The following is a 12861-nucleotide window of genomic DNA, read 5'->3' as shown; positions in this document are numbered from 1 at the left end:
TTCCCCCAGAATGGAAGCTTTTTAGAGCCAGAATTATAGATGCGTTCAGCGCCTGGAAAGCACTTTTGGGTGCTATTGCAATATAAATTATAAATTACACACAAAACCCTGTTAAAAGAAGGGTAGTTTCAGAACTGAGCACTTAGAAGTTTTGAAAAGGCAACCCCGCGGCCGCAGGTTGTTCGGCCGCCCCCGCGCGCAGGGCTTTGGCAGGCGGGCTGCGACCCCGCGGCAACACGCTATTGCCTTTCCCCGGCCAGACCCCCGCTTCATTCAGCTGGCGGGAGGAATATTGCTCAGTAAATGAATATTTTGCTTTGTCCTCCTTGCTCCATGCGCGACCTCTGCGCCTTATTTACTGCAAACTAATCCCACCCTCCTCTGCAGATAGGGTTAATCGCTTCCTCATGGGCTGTGCTCTGGCTTCCAGCACCAAAGGATCCAAGTGCTTCAGAAGCGTTACTGAACGCGCTGCTGGCAGAACCCCTGGTTTGAGCTCGGTGGGTTCCCCGAGCCCCCAGCACGGTGCCCTTGGGGGCTCTGCCCGGCAGTGCCAACCACAAAACCACAACCTCCCCGCGCGGCACGGGCTCGCCCGCAGCTCAGACCCTGCACGGTGGCTGCGGTGCCGCTCCCCTGCAGAGCCCTCCGGTTTTGTCTCTCTGACTCCTACCCCCTCTCTGCTGCTCGCTTTGGCCCCTTCCCGTGTCATTTTGGCCACTGGAAGCACTGTTCGTGTCTTCTCTTGAGCTTCACGGCGCCTTCAGCTTCAGGCAGGCAAAAGCAAGCTCGTACCTCGCACGACCTCACGCATACACACCAACTTCCCCAGTTAGTCTCACCCCCACGATTTCCTCCTTCCTCTTTTCCTCGTCGATTCTGCTCCAAACGCCCCGGCCCGGTCCTTCTCCTCCCTCCCCACCACCAAACCCCCTCTCCCGCTCCCCGTGCTCTCACCCCGACGGTGCCCGTCTCCCCGCCGCAGCCTGGAGGAGCATCTCCCCTCCCAGTGCTCCCAGTCGAAGCGGCACTGAACCTTACATTACACCCAAGAGAAGAAAAACCTGGCTGGTTAATGTTCACCCAGCCGGGGCAGCCATAGACGGCAGCGTGCTTGGGACAGGCACGGACATCAAAGCCGACAAATTCAAACCAGATTCTGTTGAGTTTGTGTGAACTCGGGTTTTTTTCACATGCTTATAGCCTGGCCAAACTTGGGGCTTTTTTTTTTTTTTTTTTTTTTTTAATTTTGTTTTCCATTTGCTACTTGAAGCAACAGAAGATACAAGCCTGAGAAAAAGGCAAAGCCGCCCTCGTTGAGCGCCAAGCCCCTTCTCTTCAATACGGGCACAGCAGGCTCCTCACCAGAACAGCAAGAACAACTCGTAACATGTGGGGAGAACCGCATTTTTTTTCCCTAATCTTGTTCTTAGAAACGGTTGAACAATTTTTCCTGACATAAGAAAAGAGAGTGCAGCCAGAGACAGACGCCCAGTACGGAAAATGGCTAAAACCTACCAATCTTGCACAACTTGGAACCGCTGCAAAGCTCACGCAACCTTCTCTGTGTGTGAAACTCTCCCGCTTTGGCTAAGAAACATGTATGCCATGGTACAGTTAGTTGCTTTACATCAGCCAGTGCGTTTTGGTTTCTTACTCCCAAATCTACTACGCACAGCCTAGAAAATCCACAATGACCAGTGACAGTCGCACGACCGGCCGTGCTAGAGATCACGCAAATCCAGCATTGTCTAAAAACGCTGTATTTCTGCAGAGCTCAGTCATACAATTCCTCTTAATTGCCATACCGCTGTTTTTCTAGCACAGCGCTACCTCCCCAGTAACAAAATATTTCAAAATAATTTCATTCTCCTTAATATAGGATGTAAATATTGTACTGTTCCCAGTGAAGCCAGTAGGTCATGATCGTAATGCTGCCGTCTGCTTTCCAATTAAAAAAAATTTCCAAAAAGCCTTACACGATATACCCAGTTTGAATTATTCTCATTGTTTCCTGACAAGATAATGAATAGCATGAACTGAGTGCTCTTCTACTTACAGTAAAATGTTAATTTGATCAAAGACCAGCGGTGTGAATAGCAAAATGAGATACTTACAAGCAAAAAAGTATAACCTTTCCCTTAAAGTTCCACCAGCCCAACTATATTTCCTTATTATAAGCTAAATTCAGTGCTATACATGGCAAAATCTTCCTATGGGGCTAGGAGCGTATATTATCACAAGTAATTCTGCTGAAGTTAATGAGCCTGGTTATGGCAGTAATCACCACGCGTGGTTTTAAACGCTTGAAGCCGACATTCTTACTTGCAAGCTGCCGCAAAAGCTATGTTTCTCGGGGTACGAGATCAATTAAAGCACACTGGTTCAACGTGCTTTCATTTTCTAACTTTTGAGACATAAAAATTTATTTTAAATCCTTTAAGCGACCCTAGCTTTAACCGAACAACAGCAAGGTTACCAGAAATCCTGTGACATGAAAGACTCTTCAGGGCTCTGGCACCTATTTTTTTCCAGCAATGGAGAATTGCTATTAAAAAAATAATAAAACCCCCTCCAAACAGAAGAGGCTGGGTTGTCTTCATTCTCGTCTTCAGGCTATTGCCCTTTCCTTTGCGCACTGAAAGGCTGCCAGATAAATGTATTCCCAACCGAAAGCCAAGCATTTACAGGAAACTCCTGTGTTTGCATGAAAATAATATTAACCATATTTTGCCTTGAGACAGCACTTCTCCGTGCAAGGATCTCAATGCACTTTGTGAAGTAAATGTTATTATTCGCATTTTACAGACAGTGAGAGCACAGCGTTAAGCGAATAACCTCATCTGCTATAAAAACGGCACGACTTCGCTGAACTCGGCGGGGCTGCGGCACACCGCAACAGCAGAGCGGCTCATCGCAAAGGGCGACAGAAACCAAGAAGAAAATACTCTGGCAGCGTTTGGGGGCAGTATGTGTGTTAGCCACGGTGCAGACGAAGGACTCGCGTCACGATGAATTCCCTTCTCTGTGCAAACAGAAAAAGGAGGACTGCCTCGTCACTGGTTTCGTTACCACTGGTGGGTCAGAGCAAAACCCTCCCGCCCAGCACTCCCACTCCCTGTACCGTGTGGCATTTGGGCTGCTCAGGCAAAGAGGAGAACTTATTCCATCCGCTGCTCAAAACCATACATATTTTATAGCAATCTCACTTAGTGGGAATATCTTTTCAAACCATTTTCCAATGCGATTGGTTAGAGACAGGAAGGTATGATACCCCGTGGAACAAAAAAAAATCTTGAGAACAGCATTTCTGCTAAAATGCCTGGTGAGGTATTCTTTCTACTTCTATAGCAGACACTGTTTTATGTCTTTTAGTGGAAGCTTGGTTCCAAAAAAATGCTTAAACTCACTAATCTTTCCTGTACAGATCTTCAAAATCTAACACTACATTTCTGTGGAATAAATGGTACCGATCCAGTCTAGATTCTTTAATAAATGGTTATGAAAGAACAGTTGTTCTTGTTTTATTGATAACAGAAGTTTCTATATTTGACTTTCTTTCTGGGAGCACAATCAGCACTGTGAAGATGGAAAGAAAACCAATGGAAACATTGCTTTTCCAAAGGCATAACATGGCACGGACAGAGAAGGAAAAAAAAAAAATTAATTATTTTTCTATAGCTTTCACAATATAGTTCACCCAAAAATATACCCCATGTTCTCTTTCTGTTATTACTCCCCAAATCTAAGGGTAACTATACCTGATTCTGTTTTTCAAATCTATCTCCTCCTTCTCAAGACTAAGCTACAGTAACCCAGGATCAACCAAACCTAACCAAAGTTCTTCTCTTTTTCTTTTAAAAGTGAAAAAGCACTTTTCCCCCCAAGGAGGCCAAATTACAAAGCCCATTAGGCTTTTTAGAAAACAAACAAACAAACAAACAAAAACCAATGTGAACTGAATAAAAAGCCAGTAAACAGATCTGGATACATCACTGACATAAAACCACAAACTTAGACTCAATATTAAAACCTGAACATGAGCCTCTCTCTGACGCTTTTTTAAAAAAATGTACCACTCCAAAGCATTTCTGTTTTTACACCATAGGAATTATTCTTTTCAAAAGAAACCCCAGTTTTTCTCACGCACAACTGTGTGATTCCAGGTTGCGAGATGAAGCTTAATTCATTTGAATAAATTTGTCATCCCAAAGATTCGTGACTTACTGCCATAAACACTTAAGAGAAAGGTGTAAACTTGAAAAGGTACAGAAAAGTGCTAACCATAAATATTTGTGTAAAATATACATTCACACAACTGTAACTGTTGCAAATGCGGAAAAGTACACTGGAGCTTCATTAACTTCGCTGATTGGAAATGATAATATTCTGGGAATCAAACAATAAAAAATTCAAAGATGCTGTATCCCAAACTATGATAAATCATTTATTTTGACAAGTAAGGGTAGTTTAGTTTTAATTATTTACTACTATACTTCGTAGCATATCAGAAAATATGCAGTGATTTATTGTGCAAAATGAAATCTTAATAAAACGAGTCCCTTCCCCAAACTACAAGATTATTAAATCTTCATGGAAAAGCGAGGGTGAACTCCCGGGTTATTTCGTTACTGAGCCGGCGGGTTAGTAAAGTGCAAATAAGCCGTTCCTACTGCATTTCGTTCTATTTCGACTCCAGCCCTTTACTGACCCAAGCCCTAGCACGCTGGGGACGAGGAGGAACCCGCCCGGGCGAGCAGAGCCCGGCTGCCGCTGCCCACAGCCCTTCTGCCGCCTCACAGGCGATGCCGCTGCGGCCCACGGCTAAAGCAAGCGGGGGCTGTTGCCTTCAGACTTTACAGCCCGGCTAAAGCTACACGCCACGGAGCTAACGGCTCCTCTTGAGGCAGGCGTAGGCAGACCACCCATTTTAATGTACTACTCTTGTCCTTTTGGTGGGGGTTTATAGCTCTCGGGACTCTCAAGCGGCCATCGCTGGCACCCACCTCCCAGCGGGACCCCCTCGGCCAGCAGTGGGTGCAAATTGCTGCGCTTAAATGACTCTCTTGGAGCTTCGGCAGCGCGAAGGGGACCAGTCCTGCCGCAAAACCCCACTCAAGCTCCTGGATTAAGCACACCGAGTGCCTGGATTAGCGGCTGAGGAAGGGCTGGTGACCCAGCAGCCGTGCTGCCACCACATCGCCGCCTCCGACTCCCCCCCGCCACAGCTCGCCCCGCTCAAGTGAGGGATTTATTCCTCTCATTGGTTAGGGTTACGGTTCGGGGGAAAATTTAGTATATACCTAGCGATAACAACACAACAGAGAGAAACCGAGCTTTGCAGTCACTACCCCTTTTTCTTTCTAAGCAGAAAATTGCAAAGCTCCCTGGTATTTAAAAAATAATTCTTTCTATGAGCTAGTGGTTTCTTCTGGGGAGGACGGCACACAAACAGGGTCAGAAACCTCCTGCACGAAACAATGTGAGGATTCAAACGAGGAAAAAACAGTGGGAGAAAAGAGGTGATGGAGTCTGAAGAGCAAGAAGAACGGTCCACGCTTCACCCAACAGGACACGGCGGTGGGAGTCACAACAGCAACTCTGTCCCCACGGCTTTCGTCACCTGGATCCACGTCAGTGAGGACGGCCGCCGTCGCGTTACGGCAGGACTGGCGAGGGAAATGGCACTCCCCACCTCTTCAGAGTCAGAGAGGTGTCCTCACATAAAGCAAGGGAAGTTCAGAAATGCCAGCTCTGGATTTCCAAAGGGCAGTCACTCAGAAAGGGATTTTCAAGAAATATCAGACTCTTAAAAAGTTTACGGCAAATATTTTTCCCATTTTCAGTGGAAACATTTTGCTGTTCCGTAGATTTCTGCTCCGAGTCCCAGTCGTCTGGGTCAGCGTTAATTCCAGAGCAGCAAAACATCACATCAAAATCAGCAAGGCAGTCTATCCTCAAAGCAGGAGTCATGCTGAGTATTACACTTTAAAGGTAGCCTTAATAATGGGGAATAAGTGCTTACTGAAATGGTAAAAGGAAATGTTAATTTAACTATTAAATACATAATTATGTTAAGTACTTGTTTCTGCAATTGCAACACTTCAGCCTGATGCAAACTCACTTTCTGGCCTGTGCAATGGATTTAATTTCTTCCAATTTTTTTTTCAACCATAAAGAGGTAAAACACAGGAATTGCTGCGACAAAGATTACTCAGTTGGAATTTACAGAAGTGTTTTATAGAGGTAAAGCATCGCGCAAGACAAGGACCGCGGGCATGTTTCAGCAGACCAGCCCAGCTACTCCAGCCCTCGCTGCTCCTGCTCCTCCACCGGTGCGCGTTCCCATCCCTGTCTCTCCTCGTGTCCCTCATCTCCGCGCCGCTGCTTCTCCCACGTCTTGTTGAGCTGCCTCAATTTGCGAAACCCACAGAAAACAAACCTGGCCCCTTCCCCCCAAATTCAGGCTTTTCTGCAGTCCCCGAGCTCCACAGACACAATGAAGTTGAGTTGCAAAAGCTGCTGTTGGGGAGGGGACAGGACCACAGCCGCCAGGAGGGAGATGGGGAAAGGGGAGGTAGAATCACCTCTTCTGGCTTTACACTGAAGATAAATTGCACACTGATGTTTACTTACAGACTCAGAGTTCGCTGAATTACGATCAAACTAAGGCTTACGCACATAGGCAGTTATAAATTTTGACTAATTAAAAAAAAAATTAATAATGAAGTAATAAAAACCAACCCCACATTGCAGGTTTGTTCCAGTTAGCTAGGAAAATACCTTCAGCATTTCTGTATAAATAGATATATTCCATTTTAGTATGGCAATGAAGAAATCAGAAATACCTGTTCTTTAACAACCACTGTCCCACTAGGAGAGAAGGAAAAACCTACTGGGTAAATCATTGCTACAACTTTGCAAAATGTACTGCCTTTGCAAAAAAATCACAAAATAATTCTACCAAAACATCTTTAACACCTACATCATTTCTAAAAAGTCTACAGATTTTCAAATAATTACTAGCACTTTCATAAATATTTAATGCTGTCTACAAAAGTTCTTTGACAGAACTAAAAACCCACTGTGCAAACCCCAATTTTCTCTTACTGACTGAATAATCAACCCAACAACTTACAAATCTGCCTTCTGCTTTATTAGTATTTTTCCAATTTATAAAGAACTAATGTAAAGTTCATTGTTGTTCAGCCTGGAGAGGAGACGGCTCCGGGGAGACCTTAGAGCCCCTTCCAGACCCTAAAGGCGCTACAGGAGAGCTGGGGAGGGACTCTTGATCAGGGAGTGGTGCCATAGGACGAGGGGGAATGGTTTTATGCTGGAAGAGGGAAGATTTAGATGAGATATTAGGAAGAAATTCTTCCCTGTGCGGGCGGTGAGCCCCTGGTGCAGGTTGCCCAGAGAAGCTGTGGCTGCCCCATCCCTGGAGGCGTTCAAGGCCAGGTTGGACGGGGCTTGGAGCAACCTGGGCTGGGGGGAGGTGTCCCTGTCCATGGGGGATGGAACGAGATGAGCTTTAAGGTCCCTTCCAACCTAAACCATTCTGTGATTCTGTGATAAAGGACAACATACTCGCTGTACTTGTCAGCTGCACCAGGGGAGTGTGGGGGCTTTCTAGGAAAAGGAAAAAGACAAACCAAAGCAGCAGCTGGAGGGGGGTTAGTTTTCAAGAGGATCGGTGCCCTGGTCTGGCTCGTGGTGCGGCCCCACAACCACTGCCAACAGCCCGAGGCGTGCAGCAGGACCGCATGGGGGGAAGGAGGTGCAACTGTTCTTCCTGGAAGCAAGCTGCTCTTAGGTATGCTTCAACGGGATTATAAAACCATAACCCATAAACCATAAGAGACTTAAGATCCGTAATACCTGACAGAGTGATTAATGAAGCCCACCGATGAGCAAATGCCTGGTTGAGGTTTCCTTCTGAAACCATGACTTGTTGCATATATGACCTGAGGATCCTGTATGTCCACACACACCTCCTTCGCCACCTCAAACAGTCACTCCAAGTACAGACCGGACAAGGTGGCACTTTGCTTGGGTGTTGGGTTTGGTTTTTTAAAAACTTTTTAGTTTAAAAAGTTCCATACGATTGTGCCACTTTCTCAGGAGTGCGCGCACCGTGAGGGAACATGGAAGAGACATCTCACAGTCTACCAAATTAGCGTCTGCAGGAACAAATTACAATTTCTTTGTTCTCCTGCATGGCACAGTCTGATCTAACTCTGGCTAAAAATTAATAAGGCCAATAAAACATATCAGAAAAGGAAGGAAAAAGAAAAGTCCAGAGAAGCCTACAATAGCTGGAGCTGCAGCAGAAGGTCTGGTCTCCCCAGGTTGGGCTGCTGGCGGCCCTGCCGCTGCTGCAGGGCAGAGGCACTTTAATTTGGGTACACCAGTACCTGCATGTCCGAGTAAGGGCCAACACGATGGATTTAGAAACATAAACCCAAGAATAACTATAATGGGAAACCTAAGTTTAAATTATTAGGAGGTAAATACACAGCAATCACTACACTACCGTGCATACAATCCTTACAGAGTATCCCTAAAGAGCTGTATTTTTCTCTAAATTTGCGTATTTTCTTACTCTACACAGTTATGACTGCTAAGTGCATATAAAAGAACTGTCAGGAAATCCAAAAGAAGAAGGAAAAAAAAAATCAAAGTCACACTTAGAATTTTATGAGGGACTCATGGAAAATCCTACCTGATTTGCTCTTTCAAGGTCTGTCATGATCATCTCGATTTCATCAGCCCTGGGAGAACAAGAGAGCAGAAGTACTGTTATCACAAGAAGAATGCCTGCTATATGAGTTCAGGCACAGTACAATTGCAACATTCATACAAACAATACCCATTTGCAATATTTTTTTATAAGGACACAGTAAGACTGATCAGTGGTGAAGTCCTCTTGGGTTTCAGCTCCGTGGACTGGTTTAAGTCTCCGATTCCTTTGCCTGTTTCCTTTTTGCAATGAAACACAGGTGTCGATACCTGAGCATATTCATTAGACCTTTGAAGATCTTACTCCCCAACCTTCTGCAGAAGGGCAGTGTCATCTTTTCTACATGTAAAGGTGCTTCCCAAGCGCCAATTATTGGGAAATTAGAGACTACAGTTCTTAAGTCAACTACTTGTATATGTGTACACAAAAGCAGCCTGTTATTGTTCTGTTTCAGTGTGCCTAAAAGTTTGGATCTAAATTTGGCTAAAAACCCCATGTCATGAGTCAAAGAGACCAAGAAATTTAATTTTACATTATGCAGAAAAGAGTTTTTTGACACAAATTTATGAAGCTTTAAGTTTAGACTCAGGGTCTTAATGCACTTTACAAAGCTGAATTAGGAAGTCAAAGGGTTGAAAACTCTACAAATAGTCAAGGAAAAAACGATCCTTCACATGCGTGTGTTAGGTGGCAGCTACCAGCCCTGACCCTTTAAAACCCCAGCATTTCTAAGACTTCGCTCACACAAGTGGATCCAACCCCTTAAGCAATCTTTTTTTTTTAATCATTATGGTGAATCATGGGCAAATATTTCACACTCCTGCTCTCACCTGTGAACGGTACCAGAAAAAGGGGGCTACAGAACTAAAAGAACGTTCTGTATCAATATAATAAGACGTATTACTTCTCCCCAGACATTTTGCCTGTCTTGTATCTCCGGACCATATGGAAGCAATAAACACTATCCTCATCTCCTATGAACAGCAGCTTTAACCAGCAAGTCCTTTTGCAGTCTGCCAACACCATAATGTCTGGTTTTTGTTTTTAATCTGTACCAGATCGTTATCAATAAAAGCTGTGAAATACTGGAATTCCCTTCCTCTGCCGATGCAGAAAAGTCAGGGTTTGTTTTTCTGCTGATCCCACAGAAGATGCATTCTCCTATGCAGGTGTGTGCTGGGAAAGGTGGTTAATTAAAGTACATCAGGGTACTGGCACGCTCGACACCGGACCATTACAGTGAATATTGACTGACTCTTCAACAGCATTGTGGGTTTCCGCGTGCACACTTAGGGAAATGCAGTAAAAGATCATAATAAGTAAATGTGTATGTATATAAATTAATGGAAAATTATTTTTAATTACAGCCTTTAATGTTGTCGGGGCAACGTGAATTGCATTTCGAAAAAAATCTTTTGGACAATAATGGAAAACAGATTAACATGTGTTTTCTTGTGCAGGAGAAGCTAATGTGCTCTTACATTGGGAAGAAATCATGCACACGATGTTTTGAATTAATCATAAATAGCAGACATTAGTTACTGAATTGAACAATCACTCTTTGAGCAAATAAGGATTCCAAGGGTGCAGAGAGCAGCCAGAAGACATAACCTGGGCAGGTTAACATTAGCCTACAACACCACTTTTGATCTCTTTAGCCGCTGTAGTCGTGAAAAAAAAACCCACCACCTTTTGTTTTGGATTCCAGACCCAAAGTACTTGTCCATCTTGTTAATCCACATACGGAAATTACAGTATTTCACAGGGAAAAAGATGTCCCTAAGACCGTGCAAAGTGACCCCATTATGTGTCTGTAACAGAGATAAGAAGGAAGAGAGCATCCTAATGCACCAAAAAAACCCGTTTCCAAGCATTTTACAAATATTTTTAACCAGGATAGTTTAAGGATCCTCTTTATATAAGCTTATGTATTCAGGTTGAATTTATGTGTGAATGCCTCAGGTTATATGGAGCCAGTAAATGATGTCTGGACTATGTCACATGCCTCCCGGATCAGAGCTGGGAACGTCCCATCCCAACAAGCCGGCTACAGCTTAAGCCAATCCAGTTTCCGCTCGCTTCTCTGTAAAGTTTGGAGAACAATAAAATCACTGCCTTTCCTTCTAAACAGGGGCTGCCAGGTATCAGCCAAAGGGCTGAAAAAATGCAGAACCTGAGAAGAGCGAAGGACTCAGAAGCGTAAAACCCTCAGGGCGGGAGAGGAAGAGCTCCCTGCTTTAGGAGCGGAAGGGGGGGGGGTGTTCTGTTAATCCAAGGGCACGGCGGGGTTTTTTTTTGAGAAAAGAAAATGACTCTGCTGCAGAAGAGATGAGCAGGAAGGGACAGAAGTGTGAGGGAGTCTGGACCCACCAAAGGACCCTCAGCCACCTTTAAAAATCACAGAGGCAAGGGTAAGGAAAGAGCTGAGGACAGGAGAACAGGAGAAGGAACAGAGGGATGTCCATGGCCAAAGGACCAAAGGGAGATGGGACCGAGAGCAGTAAAGCAGAGGAGCACCCCGGGCCAGCGGCACGGTGCGCGGCTGCCAGTAAAACGGGCTGAAACACAGGACAGTGCCTAAAAAAGAAGGTGGAAGGACTCAGGACAATCCTGTATTTAAAATGGACAGAAGTATTAATACTGGTATTTGTATGCCATTTTGGCTGGGGTCAGGATTTAAGAGCTCTATTACAGCACTGCTATACGCAGCCAATTACCAAAAAAAAAGCGACCGAGGATATAGAACGCCATAAAAATGACATTTCTGCCCTTCAGCATGCACAGATAATTCTGACTGAATCCAGTAGAAGTGTCAAACTGTAGCCAAGGGCAAAATTGTCCCTTTGTCCTTGTATCCAGACACACCAGCTGCCTGATCCTGAACTCCCCTTTCCCTCACACATTTTTTCTACCTAGCTTTTCCGCACACAATCTGTCTCCGCACACCTAATAAAAGGATGCAACATCTCCAAAAAAATTCAAGCAAAACATCTCCAACCGAGCAGTCTGCACACCAATGGAGGTTAATGCTGCAACCATAAATGTTATCTTTAAGGAAAGTAATGAATTAAATTACTCTATATTCTTTCCTAGCACAAGTGTCAACAGCATTCAGAAGAATCTTCAAAAGGAATTCAGTCTTTTCATTTTAAAAGCTCAACTACCACATCAGTAGCTGGCACTCAGCAGTCTAAAATCACTTATTTGAGAAAGTCTCTAATAGCTACATTCACTGTTTGCTCAGCAGAAGTACTTATTATAAAATAAATTACAGTTCTCACACCTTTTATGCACTCACGGAAACAACTTGCATTGATTTATTGTTTACAAAGCACTGTGTCGAATTCAAACCTGCAAGGTACGAGGAAGCTCCACTTTGGCTGACTGAATTAGTCCCACACAGGTAATTTCTGATGTATTCACCATCCGCCACATTTGCTCATTTTCAGCCCTTCCTATTTCAATATTTCTCTTTATTTCCAGGGAATTACTCGCCGGGCCAAATGCCATCCAGCTCAAGGCTGCCAGCACCTTGTCCTGCAGGTCTGCACTGGGAACCTGGTGGGAACCTTGAAGGCAACAATGGCCAAGTTTAGCAAGCCCGTGGTTATACTGACCCCAAACTTCCGACCAAAAGTCATTCCGTGTGAACTAAACTCACTTGTAAGAGACCCAGATCTCGTGATTTTAACTTCTAACTTTCTTCGTTCCTGAAGCATCAGGTGACTCGGCCTCTTGTGAGTGCCTGGATTCCCCCGTCACCCCAAGAGCTGAAGGCAAGGAGAAACACCCCAAAGTTCTGTCTGTCTTCACATAGCTACAGAGAATGAGGGCTATTAGTAACAAGACGACCTTTTGCTAAAATACACCGATACAGTGTTTTACAGCAGATTTCTCCATTGCAGCCCAACATCATTCAGGGTTTGTCAAGGGCGATACTTTCTTAACGCTAAAACAGATAATGAGAAAAAGAGTAGGTAAAAGCTGTTTTCAGGAATAAATATTACCCAGCCTGTATCTTCTCATTCCACAGATACTATAATCATTTATCTGATCTAATTCCTTATAATCTCTGTGTTAAGAGAAACAGTAATCATGTCAGCAAGACAGTTCTTCAG

The 12861-nt window shown here is 44.4% G+C and overlaps 1 protein-coding gene across 3 annotated transcripts in view; it reads right to left on the bottom strand.

Annotated features, from left to right (window-relative positions):
• Nucleotides 1-12861, bottom strand: part of CUX1 (cut like homeobox 1) — a 285607-nt gene that overhangs the window by 94872 nt on the left and 177874 nt on the right. For all 3 annotated transcript variants that reach the window (XM_082493164.1, XM_082493162.1, XM_082493163.1), the window contains exon 9: nt 8726-8774. In XM_082493164.1, the coding sequence (XP_082349290.1) occupies nt 8726-8774 (49 nt within the window). The remainder of the gene's footprint in view (nt 1-8725; nt 8775-12861) is intronic.

The sequence above is a fragment of the Vanellus vanellus genome (genome assembly GCF_965231255.1).
Source record: "Vanellus vanellus genome assembly, chromosome: 19".
Classification (NCBI taxonomy): Eukaryota; Metazoa; Chordata; class Aves; order Charadriiformes; family Charadriidae; genus Vanellus; species Vanellus vanellus.
Note: the sequence above shows the minus strand (reverse complement) of the source record. Positions and strands in the feature narration are given on the sequence as shown.